The sequence below is a fragment of the Heteronotia binoei genome, chromosome 8 (genome assembly GCF_032191835.1).
Source record: "Heteronotia binoei isolate CCM8104 ecotype False Entrance Well chromosome 8, APGP_CSIRO_Hbin_v1, whole genome shotgun sequence".
In the NCBI taxonomy this organism is placed as follows: domain Eukaryota; kingdom Metazoa; phylum Chordata; class Lepidosauria; order Squamata; family Gekkonidae; genus Heteronotia; species Heteronotia binoei.
The window spans coordinates 94,001,187-94,021,385 of record NC_083230.1 but is presented as its reverse complement, the minus strand read 5'-3'; the positions used below and the strand labels follow the sequence as shown (position 1 = coordinate 94,021,385).

Sequence of the window (20,199 nt, the reverse complement as noted above, 5' to 3'; positions counted from 1 at the left end):
GCAGGCCATAAAAAAATTATCAACTTAAAAAACAGTGCTCTGCTGAGGGAGAATGATGCAGGCCGGCAAAATTAATGCAAATAATTGTTTTTTCTATCTGAAGTCGTGGGGAGAGCCTAATCTGGCGCGTGCACACACACACACACACACACGGCCCACCGCCCTAGGCAAATTCACAGGTCCAGGGCTTTTTTGTAGAAAAAGCTGAGCAAGAACTCAGTGGACTACATCCCCTAATATTAGCATATTAGGTCACACACTCATTAGCATATTAGGCCACACCATCTGGGATAATCAAATGCAAATTGAAATGTAACCAGGCTTCAGATTCAGTGGGAGCTCACAGAAGTGCAGCTCCTGAACCTTTCTGAGAATTCCACCTCCTCGTTCTCAGAGTTCCACCTCCTTGTCCATTGAATAGTATGTGCAGCTGCATAACAATCCCTGGATGTAGGGTTGCCAATCTCCAGGTGGGGGCAGGGGATCCCCCGGTTTGGAGACCCTCCCCCCACTTCAGGGTTGTCAGAAAGCGGGGGGGGGAGGGAAATGTCTGCTGGGAACTCTATTATTCCCTATGGAGATTTATTTCCATAGAAAATCATGGAGAATTGATCTGCGGGTATCTGGGGCTCTGGGGGGGGCTGTTTTTGGGATAGAGGTACCAAATTTTCAGTATAGCATCTAGTGCCTCTCCCCAAAATACCCCCCAAGTTTCAAAAAGTTTGGACCAGGGGGTCCAATTCTATGGGCCCCAAAAGAAGGTGCCCCTATCCTTCATTATTTCCTATGGAAGGAAGGCATTGAAAAGGTGTGCCGTCCCTTTAAATGTGATGGCCAGAACTCCCTTTGGAGTTCAATTATGCTTGTCACAGCCTTGATCTTGGCTCCACCCCTAATGTCTCCTGGCTCCATCCCCAAAGTCCCCAGATATTTCTTGAATTGGACTTGGCAACCCTACCTGGATGAGCTCCACCACCTATTTTTCTACAATACAACCCCTGACTGTGACAGTAACTTTTCCAGGCCCTGCAGCAATTCTGGCCGGCCAGCCAGCCAGGCCCCAGGGAGGTTGCTGTGCAGTACATCTGGGCCCAGTGATCCCTGCCTGGCCCTGGGGAGGCTGCTGCACAGCACGGCTGGGCCCCATGATCCTTGCTGGCCAGCCAGGCCCCAGGGAGGCTGCCACATGGCTCAGTTCGGCCCAGCAATCCCTAAGGGCCACACCAAGTTACCTCGAGGGCTGAATACGGCCCTCGGGACGGAGGTTCCCCACCCCTGCCCTATGGGAATCGATCTTCATAGGGAATAATGAAGTGCCCAGCAGGCATTTCCCTTCCCCCGACCCCGTTTCTGACGACTCTGAAGCGGGGGATTGGCATCTCTACTCACGAGTTGCTGAACTTCCAACTTCTTCAAAGTAACACAGAGCAACCAAAGGTTCAAGTTTACCTTTCCTATGCAAACGACCTCTGAAAAGATTGTGTAACAAACCAAGGGTCCAGATCGCTTTCACAGCCACTGGGAGCAGCCATGTTGTTCTGTCTACTCCCCCCACCCCCATTCAGCCTTAAAGAAATAGACACACCACCCCAAGAGGAAGCCTTTCCAAGTGGAGTCTGAAGCCTCTGGAGCTGGAAAGGCACATGATGGCTGTGGGGGCGGGGCTTCCCCCCACCAGCCTGCTGACTGGAAGCAGGAAGGAGCCTGGGAAAGTGGGAGAACCTCCAGTGGGACCTGGGGATTGGCAAGCCTAGTGGATGACCTTAGGAGAAAAGCAGTATATGAATATCTGACTAAATAAATGTGAGGGGCTCTAAGCTCTCAATATTTTATTTTATTTATTTATTTACATTATTTGTAGTCTGCCTTTCTCATTGGGATTAGAGACAGATTACACAATACAAGTCAAAACAATCAACAGGATCATGTATACAGCAACAGCCAATATGTAGTACACACAGCAGTATAGTCTACCTATCCTTTTATCAAAACATCTCTGTGAACCATTTTGTTTCACTACAGCCTTATTATCTGTGAAAGAATGCCCTCCTGAGCAATTGCAGTTTTGCATAGTTTGTGGAATGCTTGGAGAGTGTGATGCTTCCTGATATCAGGTAGGCCATTCCATACAGTAGGGGCCAAATGCAGAAACCACATGCACAGGCAGCTGTTGTTTTTACCTTTGTAAGGTGGCACCTGCAGGAGGACCTGCTTTCATTAGCAAAGATGTCTTGGCGGAGCGTAAGGGGAGAAATCATCCTGCAGATATGAGAGACAAAGGCCATGAAGGCCATGTGATAACCAGTCCCTTGAACTGAATCTGATAACTGATTGGCAGAAAATGGACTGCAGAATGAGAATAATATGCTTCTTCTTAGTTTCTGATAATAACCAAGATGTAATATTCTGCATCAAATGGAGTCTCCAAACTGACTTCAAGGGGAGACCTATGTAGAGAGAGACCATCATAGTTATTCAGTCTTGATGTTACTGTGGCATGGATCCAGGTGGCCGAATCAGCCAAGGCAAGGTGGGGGGACATCTTTCAGGCTAAACTGAGTAGGTCCCTTCCTTCCTTCCTTCCTTCCTTCCTTCCTTCCTTCCTTCCTTCCTTCCTTCCTTCCTTCCTTCCTTCCTTCCTTCCTTCCTTCCTTCCTTCCTTCCTTTCCTTCCTTTCCTTCCCATATGCATTAACTTGCTTCTCCATCTATAATAACCCCTAGGCTCTTAACCTAGTCAGCCAGGGTCAGCTGAATCCCATTGAAAGTGGGAACTGAAGCATGATGTTCTTGAAGATCACCTTCCCAACTAGCATTATCTCAGTTTTGTCAGGATTTAGTTTCAATGTTTTCACACTTTGCCATTTAACCATACCAAATGGGCACTGGCTCAAGACATCTGCTGTCTTGCCAGTAGATTTGGATCAGGATATATAGAGCTCATATAAATATAGAGTATATTGATGACAACCAAACTATGAATAATTTGTTCTCACCGCTTTACGTAGAGTACATACAACACATAATATTAAGGCACTTCTGTGAGGTTTGCAAGTGGAGAAAATCCCATGATGCCCAACAATTGAAGTTGACTCAGATGACGGCTGCAGCATATACTTATATAGCTAGTGTGAAAGGTTGAATTATTTTACAGAGTCTTGTAAGTGTGTTTGAATTGAAAATTCTAACCTGTCAGTGTCCCAAATGTGTGAAATTCAGACCACCAGTGTCCTCTTCAGAAGGTGATTTCAGAAAGGTTAACTCGTTCATGTTGACGAAAGACTTCAGGGTCTTCAGATGAAATGAGCCTGAATACTTTGCAGTGTCTTCATAAGTGTTTCCCAACATTCTTTGTGAGCTCTGTTCCTGGTGAAACATAATAAGGCAAGGAAGTGTGTTAAGAATGGCTGTTTGATTACATTGTACAGAATGACAGGGAAGCTCTTTTTAGTTTTCAGGATAAAAGACAAGAATGTACCGGGGAAGATCCTGTGGTTCTAGAACCCTTGTCAGGTTTGATAAATAACTTTGTTCCCTTTTTTCAGCTGACACCATCCAAAGCGTATTGATTTTTATTTCTTCTGATTGCACTGCTGTGCTCTTGTCACCTCCTATCTGTGTATCAGTAGCCCCCCCATCCGCTGCCACTACCTCTTTTGAAAAAGTATTAAACACAAATGCAGAGTGTTACCTGAACAATTGGTGCAAATGGCATAAGGGTTTATACAGTTCTTCCTCTGGAAGATGTATATGTTTAAGGTACAGTTGTTAGTTAAAATCTTTGAAGGGAAACCCACATATTTGTTTCAAGCACTTTGATTTACTGGAACAAATTGACTTTTTAGTAAACTGACAAAAGTGGCTGAAAGGTTAGAAAGTCATGTGCAAGGCATTTTGCATGATGGCCAATTTTTTGCTTCATTAGCCCCACCCATTGACCCTTCTTAAACTGCAGGACTGACCTTTTACTGGGACGTTGCAATCTGCTGAAGTCAATAAATATGTTAACTTCCTGTTTTTCTCATATAAACTGAGGTTGCAAATTCCTAGCACTCACTGATTGTGAGAGAAAAGTCTGGATTGGCATTTCTTATCCATAATCAAAATTGGGGGTGAGGACATTCCAAAGGGCAGCATTTGCATTCTGTGTAAATAATCTGTGTAAAAGTATCATATTGGGGGACACAATTTTGTAGGCACAATTTTATCACTTAACAACAGCAGGGCTTTTTTTGAGCAACAATGCACAGGAACACAGTTCCAGCTGGCTTGTCATCAGGGGGTGTGGTCTAATATGCAAAAGAGTTCCTGCTGGACTTTTTCTTTTAAAAAGCGTTGTGTGAAACAATGGTCCCATCAGGGGATGTGGCCAAATATGCAAATGAGTTCCTGCTGGGCTCTTTCTACAAAAAAAGACTTGAACAATAGTATGCATTTGTCTAGAAGAATAAAATTCTGGAGTTACAGAGCAGCATAACAAACATTCTTGTCAAACACACATGCGAAGAGTCAAGGAATGGCCTGACAGGGTTATACCACAGAACTTCTGACACTTTGGGACTTCCATCCTCCAACAGTTTGCCACAAAAATGTTATGATGCGACGTCACCCCAGAATCGTAAACAATACAGGGGACTACCTTTACCTTTTTAGGGAAGGATGCCCAAGCACTGTGTCCAGCTTTCTTGGCCCCTGGCAGCTAAGACATAGCATGGTGGCAGCCACCATCTTGCCCCTTGCAATGCAGCAAGAAGCCCCTACCCACCTGTCTTACCCCCAGAGCCGGCTTGTGGGAGTCAGCGAACTAGGTGCCAGTGAACCTAGGGTGCCAGCTCCCAGCAGGGGCGGGGGGCAGGCGCCCACTCGTGCTGTCCCTGAGCCTTCACCGGTCTACCGGCTCTGAGGGATGCAATCCCTAAGAGCCGCATTTCCCTCCCCCGGCATCCTCTAAGGGCGCTGGGGAAGGGAAAGGCTGTTTCAGCTCTGAGGAATACGAGGAGTTTCCCCCAATCCCTCAGAGCTGAGTTTCCCTCCCCCGGCATCCTTCGAGGGCACCTGGGAAGGGAAAGGTTGAACGTTCTTTCAACTCTGACGGATCGGAAGAGCTCCCTGATCTCTCAGAGCTGAAAGAGTGGTGTTGAGTGTCCAGCGTGATGACATCACAGTGACATTATCATGTCCCAGATGCGCTATGCATGCAAAAATTTTTACTTTTGGGGGGGACACACGATGGGGTTCTGCCTTGGGTGGCAGAACACCACGCGCTGGGCCTGCTTACCGCACAACTGGGTGAAACAGGGCAGAAGGGTGTAGTCTTGCCTGTTTTCCTTTTCGCTTGGTGGCTTAGCAAAGTGAGTCACAGCTTTGGCCACCCTCCTCACCCCAAGCCAGGCTGTGGGAAGTTGGCACATTCCCTTCACACACACACCAGATCATGTGTGTGCAGCACCATAGAATGTTTTAAACTGTAATTGCATTTTATTGATTTTAAATTGTAATTTATAATTGTCTGAATTGAATTGATTGTCAGCTGCCCTGAGTCCGCTTGCAGAGAGGGTGGGTTAGAAATTGAAAGTAATAAATAAATAAATAAATGACAGGAAGCTACTGCTCCTGTCCACCTCACTCTCCAGTCAGTGAAAGTAAGGAGAGGCCAGCCCAATAAATAGGGTTGCCAGCCTCCAGGTGGGGCCTGGAGATCTCCCTCTTTTACTACTGATCTCCAACTGGCAGAGATTGGCTCCCCTGGAGAAAATGGCTGCTTTGAAGGGTGGACTCTATGACATTGTACTATGCTGAATCCCCTCCCCTCTGCAAACCCTATCCTCTCCTGGATCCACCCCGAAAGTCTCCAGGTATTTTCCAACAACAGACCTGGTGACCCTACCAATAAAAAGGTGGAAGGATGGAGTAGGCCTCATTACAGCTGCCCACTGAGGTCAGGGGTGCCTCCTCTGGCAGATCCCAATGCCACTGCCAGCAGGGTATGACTGAGTGAGCAGTTGCTGCCTTGGTGCAAGCCTGTAGACTGCCCCTTGTTTAGGCTAACCAAACAATTGCTCCCCTGTGAGAAAGGCTTTGTCCTTTCTCCCTCTCTCTTCGAGCCTCAAAGCACCCTTGAGGCAAGAGAAAAGTCTAGCAGCAAGACAGGGACAGTGCAGGTAGACTGGGGAGAAGGACAATGACAAAGAACAATATGGGCTGCCTTAATGCGGGTGCTCATTTCCTACCAGGGAGGCCTTGAGAATTTCAGAACCAGTCCGAGTTCTAACAACAGAAAGCCCATTGTCTGCTACTATAGTTTGCTCTCATTTGTCTCTGTGGTGCTATTGAACTCAAACCTGCTTTTTCCCCATGGTTGTCTTATTTCTTGTGGGTTTTACAGCTTCTGGTTCATATTAAATAGGTTGTATAAACTGCAAGTTCCACTTGCAGATAACTTTTTCACTTGAGAGCACAGAAAAAGCCATCTCAGGAATGAACAAGCGGAGAAACTCAGGTTCTCTGGTCATCCGTATGGGAGTGAACAAAACATAGAAGTGGGCCTTGTCTCTGTGTGTATGTGTGTGTAAGGATGTGGGGGAGTTTTAACACAAGAAAATTACTTTATCCATTGATTCAGAAGCTCCAGAGGGCACTTACCTCCTACTGTATATAATTAATGTAGAGAAATTTATTGTATTTTTTTAATTATGCCACATGTATGTGCTCCTTTTTAGATGACTCCACTAATCAACCAGGCATGCGACATCCTGCTGAGTCACTTAAAGGTCTATGCAGATTCTGCCGCCACTTTTGACATCCAAAGGTACTTTAATAAATTAGAAAACCAGAGAACTTTTTACAGGTACTTGATTTGCCGAGCTATTCTAAATATGCAATTATTTAACAAAAGGGATTTCATTATTTTTCCCCCTCCTTCTTCTGATGAGGATTCTGTCCTTTTTGAAGGAGGGTATCTTTTCCATTTGTTTTATTATAGTAGCTTATTTAACAGCAGCAATTACAGACCAAAGTAATGGTGGCAGAGTATCTAATCTGTAGCTGCCTATTAATGAAGTTTAACAGTTGGAGAGAAAAAAAGAGAGAGACAGAAAATGCTCTCATTGTGTCCACCAGCTCCCCACAGTCTGATAACAGCTTTGAGAACCACCATTGATCCATGGACCACAGTTTTAAGATAGGAGGTTTTATAACCCTGATCAGGTTATTATCGCTCCACTGCTTCTCAGCAAGTAGGCAAATTTTGACAGGTTCACCGTGAGATTTTTGTTGTTGTTTTTTTAATGGACAACACATTTAAAAAGCACTTATGATTGAAGATTCCAACGACTGCTCTAGAATTACATATTGATTACAGAAATCTAGATGTCGCTAAGCACAGATGCATCATAAAAGCTGCAGTAAAGCAGTGCTTTCCAGGAGCTGAATGTGATATGGTGGAGAAATGGTTAAGATCCAAGCTATTGTTTTCCATTTTGTGTTTTACAAGTACAGTTTCTTTCCATCGATAAAACAAGGTATATCCGCTGTATTCATAAATCATTTCATAGGAAACTTGATGATGTTTTGAAAATTTGAACTATTTCTTGACTTAGTGAAAGTAATTTTTTTAATTCATGTGTATAAAAATGCTAGCCCTGTACAATACAGGTATACATCTATGCAGAAAAAGAAAATGCAAAACTTTTGTGCAACAAATGCAAAAACAGAAATAGGTTTCGAAAAAAGCTGCAATTTAAAAGCAACACTCTTGAATCTGACATAGGAACTATGCCTCCTTCACCCTGGATGTTGTTGCTAGTGTGGCCTATGGTATCCACGTGGATTCCCCAAAGAACTCTCGTGAAAACTTTGTGAAGAACAGCAGAAGATTTTTTGAACTTGCAATATTTAAACCCCTCTTAATCCTAACTAGTAAGTGTATTGTCACATTGTTGATTATGTTTCTCTGTTCCTAAATCTTTTAAGTGTAAGGTTTACATATATTGCACACTAAAAAGTGTACAATGTACACATTGTAGGGCATTTTGGCATGCAACCAAGCCGATATACCTATATTTATTTATTTCTCAGATTTAATCCCACCCTCCCCACCAAAGCAGGCTCAGGGTGGCTCACAACAGTCAAACTAAATCAATAAAACAGTAAATAAACAATTAAATTAACAATTAATTAATACCAATTAAATAATTTTAAAATGATTTAAAACAATTTTGATGCTAGTGTTGATTTCATTTTCAGCGATGTTGGGCATCTACTTATACTATAATTCAGCTAAAGGCAAATCAAAATAGGGCTGATTTACAGGCCTTGTGGAACTGAGCAAGGTTCCGCAAGGCCCTTACTTCTTCTGGAAGTTGGTTCCACCAGTGGGGGGCCACAATTGAGAAGGCTCTTTCTCTGGTAGCCTTCAGTCTCACCTCCCTCAGCCCAGGGATTGACAATAAGTTCTGCATTCCAGATCTGAGTATTCTCTGGGGAACATGTGGGGAGAGATGGTCCCTTTAGGTAGACAGGTTCTCGGCCATTTCGGGCTTTAAAGGTGATAACCAGCACCTTGTAGCGAATCCAGAATACTATTGGCAGCCAGTGCAGTTCCCGCAGCCTTGGCTGTAAGTGCCTGGCTGCCCAATAACAGCCTGGCTGCCGCATTCTGCACCAACTGCAGTTTCCGGATACGAGACAAGGGCAGCCCCATGTAGAGGGCATTGCAGTAATCTAGTCTCGAGGTGACCGTTGCATGGATCAGTTGCTAAGTCGCTGCGCTCAAGGAAGGGGACCAACTCTTGTATCTGCTTAAGGTGAAGGAAGGCGGATTTCGCAGTGGCTGCTATCTGGGCCTCCATTGCCAATGTGGGTTCCAGCAGCACCCCCAAGCTTCTGACTTTGGGCACCGATATCAGTGGCGCCCCATCAAAAGCTGGTAGAGGGATTTCCCTTCCCAGACCACCACATCTCAAGCAAAGGACCTCTGTCTTTGTCGGATTCAACTTCAGACGACTCAGATGACAATATGATTTCTTGAAGGTGACAGCCATAGTTGTTTTCATTGCTGATACACTTCCTACAAATGCTTAAAATCCTAGCCATTGATTCATCTTCCCCTGAGGAGAAGATTCCTTGGATTTGTAGGCTTTGTGTGCCTTATTCTAATCTCATAAGCATGCCAAGCAGGCTGTATGCAGGAGCTGTTATTTATATTGGTTTTTAGATGACACCACTGAAAATTCACTGTAAGAAAAATTCAAAGGCACTTTGGGAGTTCCTTCGGTGAAACTTCAGCACAATTTCAAGGAGAGACAAAACTGTTGATAGAACTAGCACTGCATCTCAGGAAAGCGGACCATGGTTCCCCAGGTCATCGCTTGATTTTATTTTCAGCAAATTTAGAGGTTTCTTCACAGGGGAAAAAAAAAGCACATGAATTTCAGGAGGAGTTTTTGTGCATCCATATGTATTTGTTTCAGAGATGTACCACCTTTGAAGACTGTATGGGTGGACATGGTGCATGTAGAGAATATCAAAACTGGCATGTATCTTTGTACTTGTTTCAGATATTTCATTAGAGAGTGGTCAAGATTCAGCAAGGGGCAAAAATCTGGCCTGCACTAGATATGTCCAATGTTAAAATGCAAAACAAAAATTTTAAGGATATCTGTTGTGATTGTTCTATGTATCTGTGGCAGCATATGTATCTTTGATTATCATAATGATAGCCAAAAACCTTTGTATGCAGCAGCTTTTTAAAAATTTAGAGATATAATTAGCATGAAGGCCTACTGCTGCGACAGCTACTCAGATCTGGAATTTCTTTACTGTAATCCAAACGTCTAATTCCCATTCTAAAAACCAGTAGTCAACATCCAAATGAATGCAACTAAGTCATGCAGCAGAGTAGTTACTACAAAGGGGGAAAATTGTACTTCAGGGCAAATTCCTCATGTGAAAAAGCCTTCAGTGACCTTCTGCTTCATGGTTCACTAACTTAAAGGGTGTATATACATAAAATCTTCCTGTATCCATGGGGCAGTCCTTCTGATCATCCCCAGGAGGCTGTAAATACAGTTTAGTGCAGTTAGGCTCTTTTGGAGAAGGATAGAAAGGATTAAATAAGGCAGCCTCGGCTCCCCAAGCAAGACAGGATGATGGAAATGAAATTAAGGCTGCATCACAATCATATTTTCAGAGATCTGTCCAAGACTTGCAGGTTGGTTTGCAGTAGGTTTCTTTCTTTTTTAACAATACAGACTTCATAATTAATTGTGTGTTTCAGTCTTTGCTGCAGTGATGCCAAACCCTTAAGTTGCACCAAATTTTCCTCCCTGTCTCTAGACAGTAGTGCAAATTAACACAGCCTTTGAGAAGCCAGCTTGCAACTAAGTGCTTACAACAATCATAGGTTAGAAGGCCTGGGAGACTCTCTAATCAAGACTAACAAAATGAGAGAAATTAGCAGTATAGAAAAAAACCAACAAAGGAAAAAAACATCACGTTAGGTTTTGAGGATAATTGCATTAATTGCTAATCTTTTTTTTTTAATTCTCTTGAAGTTGCATTTCCATTCATAATGATTCCCCTGATCCGCATTTTTCCAAACAAGAAGCAAAAAGAGGTGAATGGATTTTTTATCAGTGCCATTAAGAATATGATTGCCTTGAGAGACCAGCAAGACACAAACGAGGTAAGGCATTTTCTGCGCTAAGAATGTAAGAAGAGGAGCACGGCCTCAGACCAAGGTTCTGTGCAGTTTGTCATATAGTCTCTAAACTGCCCAACTGTGTGCCTCTAGGAAGTTAACAAACAGGTCATGACATCATCCACCTCCCTTCCATTTTGGTCCTCTGCATCTGGTTTTCAGAGATGTACCACTTTTGAGAACCATACGGGTGGACACGGTGCATGCAGAGAATATCAAAATTGACTTATATCTTACTCTGAAAGACAAACTCTGCTTAATTTATTGTGCAGTCCTAAATGGAGCTATCCCCTCTCTAATTCCATGGAAGTCATTGGGCATAGAAGGGAGCCGCTCTGTTCTGGATTGCACAGTGTGTGTGCTTAACAGGCGGATTGTTTTGATCTTGGCTTCTACATGCTTTTGCACTTCTTGAGACGAGCTGCAACTGGAGCTGTGAAAAGGATACAAGAAAGTTGGCTTTTTTTCCTGGTGACTTTATGTACTCATTAAAACTAGCCTTTAGAGTTTATTCTTTGCAAAATTTCCACCCCAGTTATTTCATCCATTTGAAGCAAGATATTTCTACAAGTATCATTTAAAAAAAAAACCCTTTTGCCTCTTCTTTCCATATTCTGACCTGAACTACATATTTTTCCTTTCCTTCTTTCGCTTTCATCCTTGACCATATTTATGCTTGAAAACTCCCTCCATGAACTTTTGCATGGCACTGCTCACCTCTCTTTCCCTTGAATCCTCAACATAAAATCCATGAAGCGTTTAGTTTAATCCTTTAGCTCTCGCCCCCTAACAGAAATGAAGCCTAAGGATGCGTAGATGCATTTCTACATATCTATCACCTCTTCCTTCTTACTTCATGATTTGATCAAACATTTTGTTGGGTCATGTACCTACCTTCTTTCTTTCTTTCTTTCTTTCTTTCTTTCTTTCTTTCTTTCTTTCTTTCTTTCTTTCTTTCTTTCTTTCTTTCTTTCTTTCTTTCTTTCTTTCTTTCTTTCTTTCTTTCTTTCTTTCTTTCTTTCTTTCTTCCTTCCTTCCTTCCTTCCTTCCTTCCTTCCTTCCTTCCTTCTTTCTTTCTTTCTTTCTTTCTTTCTTTCTTTCTTTCTTTCTTTCTTTCTTTCTTTCTTTCTTTCTTTCTTTCTTATTACACTCTACAGAATCATGTGTGTTGAAATCACTAAATGGAACAAAATTCTGCTCTCCATGGATTTTCATTCTTTATGGTATCTCATAATTGCTATCTTTTGCTGTGATGCACTCTTTTTATGTTTTATATTTATTAAATTATTTACACCCTGCCTTTCCTCTTGGCTCAAGCCAGCTTACTGGCAATCATCTTTTAAAAATTACAGTTTAGCACTAGATAAAACACCCAGAAATATCTTCCCACTACAATATCTATTGTTCATAGCTGTCTGCAGGCCTTGAATTCAGCAGGAGCTCACAGGAATGCAGCTCCTGAACCTTTCTGAGGGTTCTCCCTCCTCCTCCCCACCTATCTTGTCCATTGAAGAGTAGGTGCAGCTGCATAACAATCCCTAGATTAGAAGAGAGAGCAGGCAGCCAGCCACCAGGAGCTTTGACACATCCCCAGCATTAACCCCTGGAGAAGCCCTCGCCAACCTTTCTCCACTTATTATGTGATTTTGGGTGGTGGGTGGCTTGCTGGCCTTTTGACTGCGGGGGGGGGGGGGGGGCGCAGCCTAGGAGAGACCCAGGCGAGCGAGGCCTGCTTGGGCTGGATGGCTCTCTAGTGAGCCCAAGCAGGCATCACTCACCCAGAGCTCTCTTTTCATGTGTCGGGTTGCTTTTGGCTGGGGGGGCAGCGTATGCTAATGAGTTGTGCTAATGAACTCCACCACCTATTTTTCTATAAAGCGACCCCTGGCTGTCTGGGCTTTTTTTTAATAGCAGGAACACACAGAAACTATGGCTGGCTTCATGTCAGGGGGTGTGATGTAATAAGCAAATGAGTTCCTGCTGGGCTTTTTCTCCAAAAAAAAGCCCTGATACCCATTAAAAGCCTGGGCAAACAAACAAGACTTGCAGTGCCTCCTAGGAGATTGCTAGCAAGGAAGCCCCCTTCACCTCATAAGGAAGGCATTCTGAGTGGGAGAGAAGCCAGCAGGTGGCAGCCTGGAGACCATAGTCGCTTAATTATGGAAATATATGGGAGGAGACCATCCTTCAGATGTGTGGACCCCAAGTCATGAAGATCATAACCAATACCTTGAACAGAACTCAGAAACAAACTGGTAGCTAATGGAGAAGAAGAGATTGGATATATACCCCACCTTTCACTCAGAGTCTCAGTGTGGCTTACAGTCTCCTTTCCCTTCTTTTCCCCACAACAGGCTCCCTATAAGGTAGGTGGGAGAACAGGTCTGAGAGAACCAGACGCGTAGGGAGGGGGGGGCGGGGATGGCGGACCGCCCCAGGCCCTGGGGCCCCGCGTTGGCAAGGGGGCCCCCCAAACAATGGCCATGACGTTGCTGAAAAAGAATGGAAGCGCCCGCGGCGCCCGACAGCGAGGGGAAGCGCGCGCGCACGGCGGAAGAAGGGGGTGGGGAGGGGCGCACGCACGCACCTCGGGGCTCCTCGTTGGGAGCTGGGGTTATGCTCTGGGCGGGGATGACACCCGACGATACGCAGATGAAGGAGCGAGCAAAGGTGGGCAGGTCCTGCGGAGCGGCTGCGAGGTTGGAGCAAGCAAAGGCGGAGCTGCAGAGCGCTGGATGCTCGCAGAGCGTCTCACTCCAAAGGGCTAGAATTGTTAAGGTTGCCATTGCCAGTTCTGGGTCAGACGGTTTTTGGGGACTGGGGCCGGAGCCTGGAGAGGGAGCTTCGCAGGGGATAGTGGCATAGAGGGCACCTGCCAAAGCAGCCAGTTTTCCCCAGAGGAGTGGGTCTGGAAAAGAGTTGTTATTCCAGATCTCCAGGCTCTGCTTGGAGGTTGACAATCCTAGTATGTTGGGAGTGGGGAACAGCACACTTGCTTTGCAAGACTGAGGATCCCGAGTTTAGTTTGTGGCAACTCGGGGCTGAGAAACATCCTTTAGAAAGTTGTTGCAAATCTGAGTACAGTGTACCAAGTGAAATGGACTAATAGTACAACGTGACATGTAAAACAGTTAAAGTGGTGTCAAGGGAGGTATGCTGGCTTGGTAGCTAAAATCGTGCTGAAACTGGTTTTTGTTTATGTAGTTTATTTGTTCTTCCTTTTTTAATCCCACTGTTCTCTGAAAAGCTCAGGGTGGCATACATCGTTTTATTTTTACAACAACCCTGTGAGGTAGATTAGGCTGAGAATGACCCGCTCATTTCTATACAGTAAGCTTCATGACAGAGTGAGGATTTGAATTCTGACTCTCCCAGACAGTCTTGGTTGCTAAAGAGGTGTGATGTACTGGACTAGCGGTCTCATTCTGTAATGAAGCTGTGGTTTACTTTGTTAAATGATTTTGGTTTGTATCATTTTTTCGAACAGGCAGTGAAAAATATTAAAGATTTTAAAAACTATTCTTTGTTGTTGTATAACTTTATAGTACCATTAACATACATAATTTTTATTAAGCAAAATATTCAAAAGAGAAGGGCTGTGCCCCAAGGAGCGTGCTATCTAAATTCTGACAGTGAGAGAAATAAAACACAAAGATGAAGAGACAGGCAAAATAAGCAGGCGATGACCATGCATGGATGAAGTGACAGATACAGAGTATCCATTTAATTAGAAGTAAGTCCTATTTTATTAAATGGGGTTTACTTCCAGGAAAGAATTCTTATATGACTGCAGCCTTAGTCATCATTTACATAAGAGATAAGGATGAACAGAAAGTAGAAAACTTTATTTTTAAAACAAAAGTCTTTATCTCTGAAAGTATTGATGTTCTGGCAACATTGATATCTATTAAAATATGCTCAATCCATTAAACTGGGTGTAGTTAATTAATTTTGCTTTCTAAATCAGCATGTCTGAATATTATGAATGATTTTATTGAAAATGGTGGCATATCACATTTGACCATTTAGAGGCCTACAATTTTTTGAAGGTGTATTACAGAGACTCCATGTGTCAGGAAACTAGCTTATTTAGAGGGGAGGCAATTTCATACACGTAAGTATATGTAAATATCAAGTGACTGAAAATTGTTCTTTTATCTGACGTAACTACAGAAGCAAGATAGTGAACTTAGGACCTTTTGGTATGCAGGGCTTGTGTCCTACTGTTGAATAACAGGCCTTTCTGTAGTCAGCAGAGATTATTGGTTTAGGATCCGTTCTCTTGAAAGGCAAGGAGCAGGCCAGTACAGGTACAGATGATGCTACCTGTGATTAGATCTTAGACTATTAGCCATAGTGTGTGTGTATTGGCCACTGTGTGATACAGAGTGTTGGATTGGATGGGCCATTGGCCTGATCCAACATGGCTTCTCTTATGTTCTTATGACTCTCCCAGCTGAGCTGTTTCAGCTGATAAGGGCTACATAAGAAAAGCCATGTTGGATCAGGCCAATGGCCCATCCAGTCCAACACTCTGTCACACAGTGGCCAAAAAACCAGGTGTCATCAGGAGGTTCACTAATAGGGCCAGGACATTAGAAGCCCTCCCACTGTGGACCCCTCCAGCACCAAGAGTACAGAGCATCACTGCCCCAGACAGAGAGTTCCATCTATACCCTGTGGCTAATAGACACTGATGGACCTCTGCTCCATATGTTTATTCAGTCCCCTCATGAAGCTGTCTATGATTTACAAGAGGCCTAAAAAACACGGACTGGAAGTTGACCTGGCCCAGGAAAGTGAACAACAGAACTCTCAAGTGATCAGAAGGTCTGGCTGAATTCAATCAAGTGCTGACTGGCTTATTCTTATTATGGGACATCCAGGGATCCCTGGAAAGATCTGATAGTAGCAACTAGCATAAAGGCAAGGGAAATCCTAGCTTGGGAGAAAATCTAAGTGATTAGACGTTCTGGAGGCGTGCACACACATGGGGGGCCCACATAAATCTTGGGCCCCGGGCCCCCAAAGCCCTAGCTACGCCACTGGAGAGAACTGTGACTCGCCCAAGGTCACCCAGTAGGCTTCATGTGGAGGAAGAGTGGGGGATCAAATTCTTTTCTCCAGATGAGAGCCCACCACTGTTAACCACTACACCAAAATGGCTCTCTGTTTCAAAATGGGCAAGATGTGTTCTCATTGGCTAGCCTCTGACAATAATCAGGCTGCTGCCTTCTGGACCAGCTACAATGCTGGGTTGTCTTCAAGGGCAGCCCAATATAGAACATTATAGTGATCTGACCATGAGGTTACAAAAGCATGGATCAGCTCGGCTAACTCTAAGAACAGAGAGAGTTGGCAAAGCAGTTGCAGCTGATATTTGCTTCATTGCAGCGTTCTTGTCTCTGTATGCCTTGCCACATTACTCTTTGTTTTCTTTTAGCTTGCTTTCTTTTAGCTTCTTGCTTTTTACATTTTGTTAGCTTTGACAAAATGCTTTTTAAAAAAATTGACATGCTGGGAAAAGCTGTCAAGCTTCACAGAAGCTTTCTTCAGAATTTTTCTTCTCTGAAGCCCAACTGCAGCTTTATAAGCCAGCTGCATGCCATCACTTTTTATACTTAAAGTATGGACACATAACTCTGGTCTTAGGAATGTGACCTGCAGTGTGAATGGCTCCGCTTCCTTCCCTTCTAGCTACAAAGCAGGATTCTTTCACAATGTCCAGGACCAGAAAGGACTGGAGAGAAGAAAAAGCAAGCAGATAGGTAAAGCAAAGAAAGAGCCATTCCCATTTTGTTTAATTTAATTTAATTTTTTAATTTATACCCCGCCCTATCCCGCAAGGAGGCTCTGGGCAGCTTACATTAAAAAAAACCTTACAAAAACATTAAACAAACTACATTCAAACTAAATAATATCATAACTTCAGAATTAACATTTTGTTGAGGCAAGGAACACAAAACCATATCAAATAGACTTACTGCCACCATTTTTATTGCCTAAAATGATCAAGAATCAGAGGCAGAGGAGACAAAAAAATTATCTAGGCCAGAGGTAGGAAACCTTTCTGGCTCAAGTGCTGAAAACATCTACCAATGAAGAAGCTGGGGTGCCCGCAAGCAAAACGGGAGCACTCAAGTGGACGGGCTTGGAGCACTGCTGCCAGCATCTCAGGGACTTAGCTGCTGGCTATGCAGCCCTGAGAGGCAATGATAGGCATAAGCCAGTGCCTCAGTTGCTGAGGCAGAGAGCTGATGCTGGGTGTCAAGCAAAATGGTCTGGAGTGTCACTGTCAGCATAGTTGCTCAGGGTTGCCTGCCCCAGATCTAGACCAACCTTTCTACTGTCTTGTAGAAGATCAGCTGGTACAATCCAGAACACTATATGTTACTCAAGCAAGGAAGAGATTGCCCCACATAACAGTGCCAGCAGAGCAAAGCATTCAGAAGACAAAAACAGGTCAGCCATGCCACATACTAAGGGAAACAGAGGGGTGCCAGCCTCCATGTGGCACTAGGGGATCCCCTGGAATTATAGCTGATTTCTAGCCTAAAGAGATCAGTTCCTCTGAAGAAAATGGAAGGTGAACTCTATGACATTGCTCCCCACTGAACTCTATGACATTGCTCCCCACTGAGCTTCCTGTCCTCTCCAGGCTCCATCCCCAAATTTCCAGGAGTTTCCCAACCTGGATCTGGCAACCTTATACCCTATCCCCCACTATGGCCAGGGCAGACCTAGTGACCCTAGAGCAGAGAAAACCATAAATTTGTGCAGAAATCCTTCCTTGCAAATATGTCAGACCCTGAATATGAAAGAGATTTATCTAAAGCAGGGGTCCCCAACCCCTGGGCTGTGGACCAGTTCCGGTCCATGGCCTGTTAGCAACTGAGTGAGACAGAGGCACCGCACTGCCCCTTTCACCTGCCCAGATCCCAGGCGGACAAAAGAGGCAGTGCAGCCTCACTCTGAAGCACTACCTCTTTCATTCACCCAGGTCCCAGGCAGGCAGAAGGGGCAACGTGGCAGTGACCTTTGCCTACCCCTCATTTAAAGACCCCCATGGACAACAGGGATGGGGTGTGGGTGCAGCAAAAACTCCAGCACCCCCACCCCCACTAGTCCGTGGAAAAATTGTCTTCCACAAAACCGGTCCCTGGTTGGGGACCACTGACCTAAAGGACAGTTACTATATACCTCCTGACCGTGGATGTTATTTTTTAATGCTAAAGGATTATATTAGGCGTAATCCAGGGGTGGCCAAACTGTGGCTTGGGAGCCACATATAGCTCTTTCACACATATTGTGTGGCTCTCTAAGTCCCCACCACCCTGTTCGCTGACTTGGAGAAGGCATTTGTCTCTTTAAATCACTTCTCCAAGCCAAGCCAGCCAGCGGCTTAGAAAATGTGTTTAAAATTAAAGTTGTTTTTTCCTACCTCTCCCCCCCAATCTGTTTGCTTTTCATCCTTCCTTGCGGCTCTCAAATACCTGGCATTCATGTCTTGTGGCTCTCAAACATCTGATGTTTATTCTACATGGGTCTTATGTTAACCAAGTTTGGCCACTACTGGCCAAGTACTAGATGGCAGGATGAGCCTGAAAATCTTGCTCTTCATTCAGATTATAAACTACTGGAAGTAGCATTGCAGATCTGAATGCATTTTATGTTCTGTAAATTAACAAATGAAATAAAGCTAGAGAAATAGAAGACACTTGAAATGAAAAGATAGCATTTGGATTACTTCAGTGCTTGGCCAACAGCCAGAATTCAGGGTTCATACTAGTAATTGGTTCACTTTTGCTGCTTTTGCGATCTTCACATGATCTGATGCCAGTTTACTAATCAGAGACTTCCAGAACTGCGAAAAAAGAATACCAGTTAATAACCGGATAATTAAGTAAACCCTTCAATCTGTACTAGTCATAACCTAATACAAATCTTGTTGTAACAAATAAAACTACATTGAATCAGTGGTAAATCTGCTCAAAATTTTACAAAAAACACAAAATGAGAATAAGGAAAAGTTTTAAGGCTAGCTGAAATACATATCTCTGGCCTGAATAAGGCAGTGCCTTTCTTTGTTAGGAAGTAATCCTGCAGGGAGAAGGCAAAATGATTACAGGCAGTTTTAGATCTAATGATACCCTTGTGGTTTAGATGGAGTTCCGTGAGGTCAGTCTGCTCTTCTCTCATCTCATTACACAGAGGATGTAATCTTAATTGGCCATTGTCTTTCTGCCACCAGTAATGCATTTTCAGTACTGGCTTTCCTAGATATGACTTCTGCATTAGGATATTTTAGGTGCATACTTTAGGAATGCTCTTTACAACTCATTAGAGTTATGCAAGGAGATTTGCGACAAGGAGTAATCCTTCCCCTCCCCTTTTTATGTTTGCCTGCAACTGCATAGATGTTCCAGTGCAGAGAGTTTTGCCCAAGTTTTTTTTTCCCCTTTTGCATGAGAGCAGCTTGCATTTGAGGCCCAAGAGGCTTTAAGGGCTTTTCTATTTTCTTTTTATTCCTGTCTGTTGACTTAGCTCTGTTTTCTGTGAGTTCGATTTTACCTTGAACAAAGCAGCATTCTAATGACGCGCTCATTATCTGGTTAGCTGAGTGGGTGGCTGTCTTCATGCGTGCTGTCTTTTATTTGTATTCATATAGTCATATTAATTGTAACATCAATAACTCGCCTACAAAACACTCTTCATAGTTTTTATTGATGACCATTGAAAGAGAAAGAGAAGGAGAGAGATTATACAGGGAAACCAGTGTAGAAACTCAGTTTCTGTGAAGGGTCTTTGGAAGAAAGTGCTATGAGGACAGAAAGGTGAAGGGCAGTCAGCTGATAGCAAGATCACGAAGCTGCTTATACTGAATCAGACCACCAGTCCATCAAGGTCAGTTTTGTCTACTCAGACTGGCAGTGGCTTTCCAGGGTCTCAGGTGGAGGCCTTTCACATCACCTGCTAGCAACTCATTTTAACTGCACATTGAAGACTAGTTTTTTTAGGCACCCACTTCTTTCTCTGTGTGGAGGAAAGTTTTTGCATGGAGCACCTGCTACAGTAATCTCTCACTTCCAGTAAAGGTTGCCAGTTGAATAGGGGGGAAATGCCCTGTGCCTTTAATAAATGTTTGGTGAGTAGAAATGAGGTTGAAGCTTTTGGTGGCATGAAGTTAAATAACGTCACCTGATAATTGTTGGAATATTGCAATGTCTTGTGTACAAAGAAGAAAGAAGATCTGGCAGAGGACAGCAAGTTGAATGTAGGCGGGACTGTAGGGGGAATACCAGCATGAAAAGTGGCTTCTCATCTATCTGCTGAATTCTGTTTTTAGGCTTTTCTTAGTGTAGATCTCTCTCTCAGCTACTAAGGCAGTAGGATTGCCAGTATCCTGATCAGATCCTGACTGTGGATCTGATTCCAGGTCTCCTGGAATTGTAACTGATCTCCAAACAACAAAGATCAATTCCCCTGGAGAAAATGGCTGCT

At 43.8% G+C, this 20,199-nt stretch overlaps 1 protein-coding gene across 2 annotated transcripts in view; it reads left to right on the top strand.

The window, feature by feature from the left end:
• Window positions 1–20,199, top strand: part of TBXAS1 (thromboxane A synthase 1) — a 443,365-nt gene that overhangs the window by 317,407 nt on the left and 105,759 nt on the right. For both annotated transcript variants that reach the window (XM_060245644.1, XM_060245645.1), the window contains 3 exons: window positions 6,719–6,807; window positions 7,768–7,916; window positions 10,553–10,683. In XM_060245644.1, the coding sequence (XP_060101627.1) occupies window positions 6,719–6,807; window positions 7,768–7,916; window positions 10,553–10,683 (369 nt within the window). The remainder of the gene's footprint in view (window positions 1–6,718; window positions 6,808–7,767; window positions 7,917–10,552; window positions 10,684–20,199) is intronic.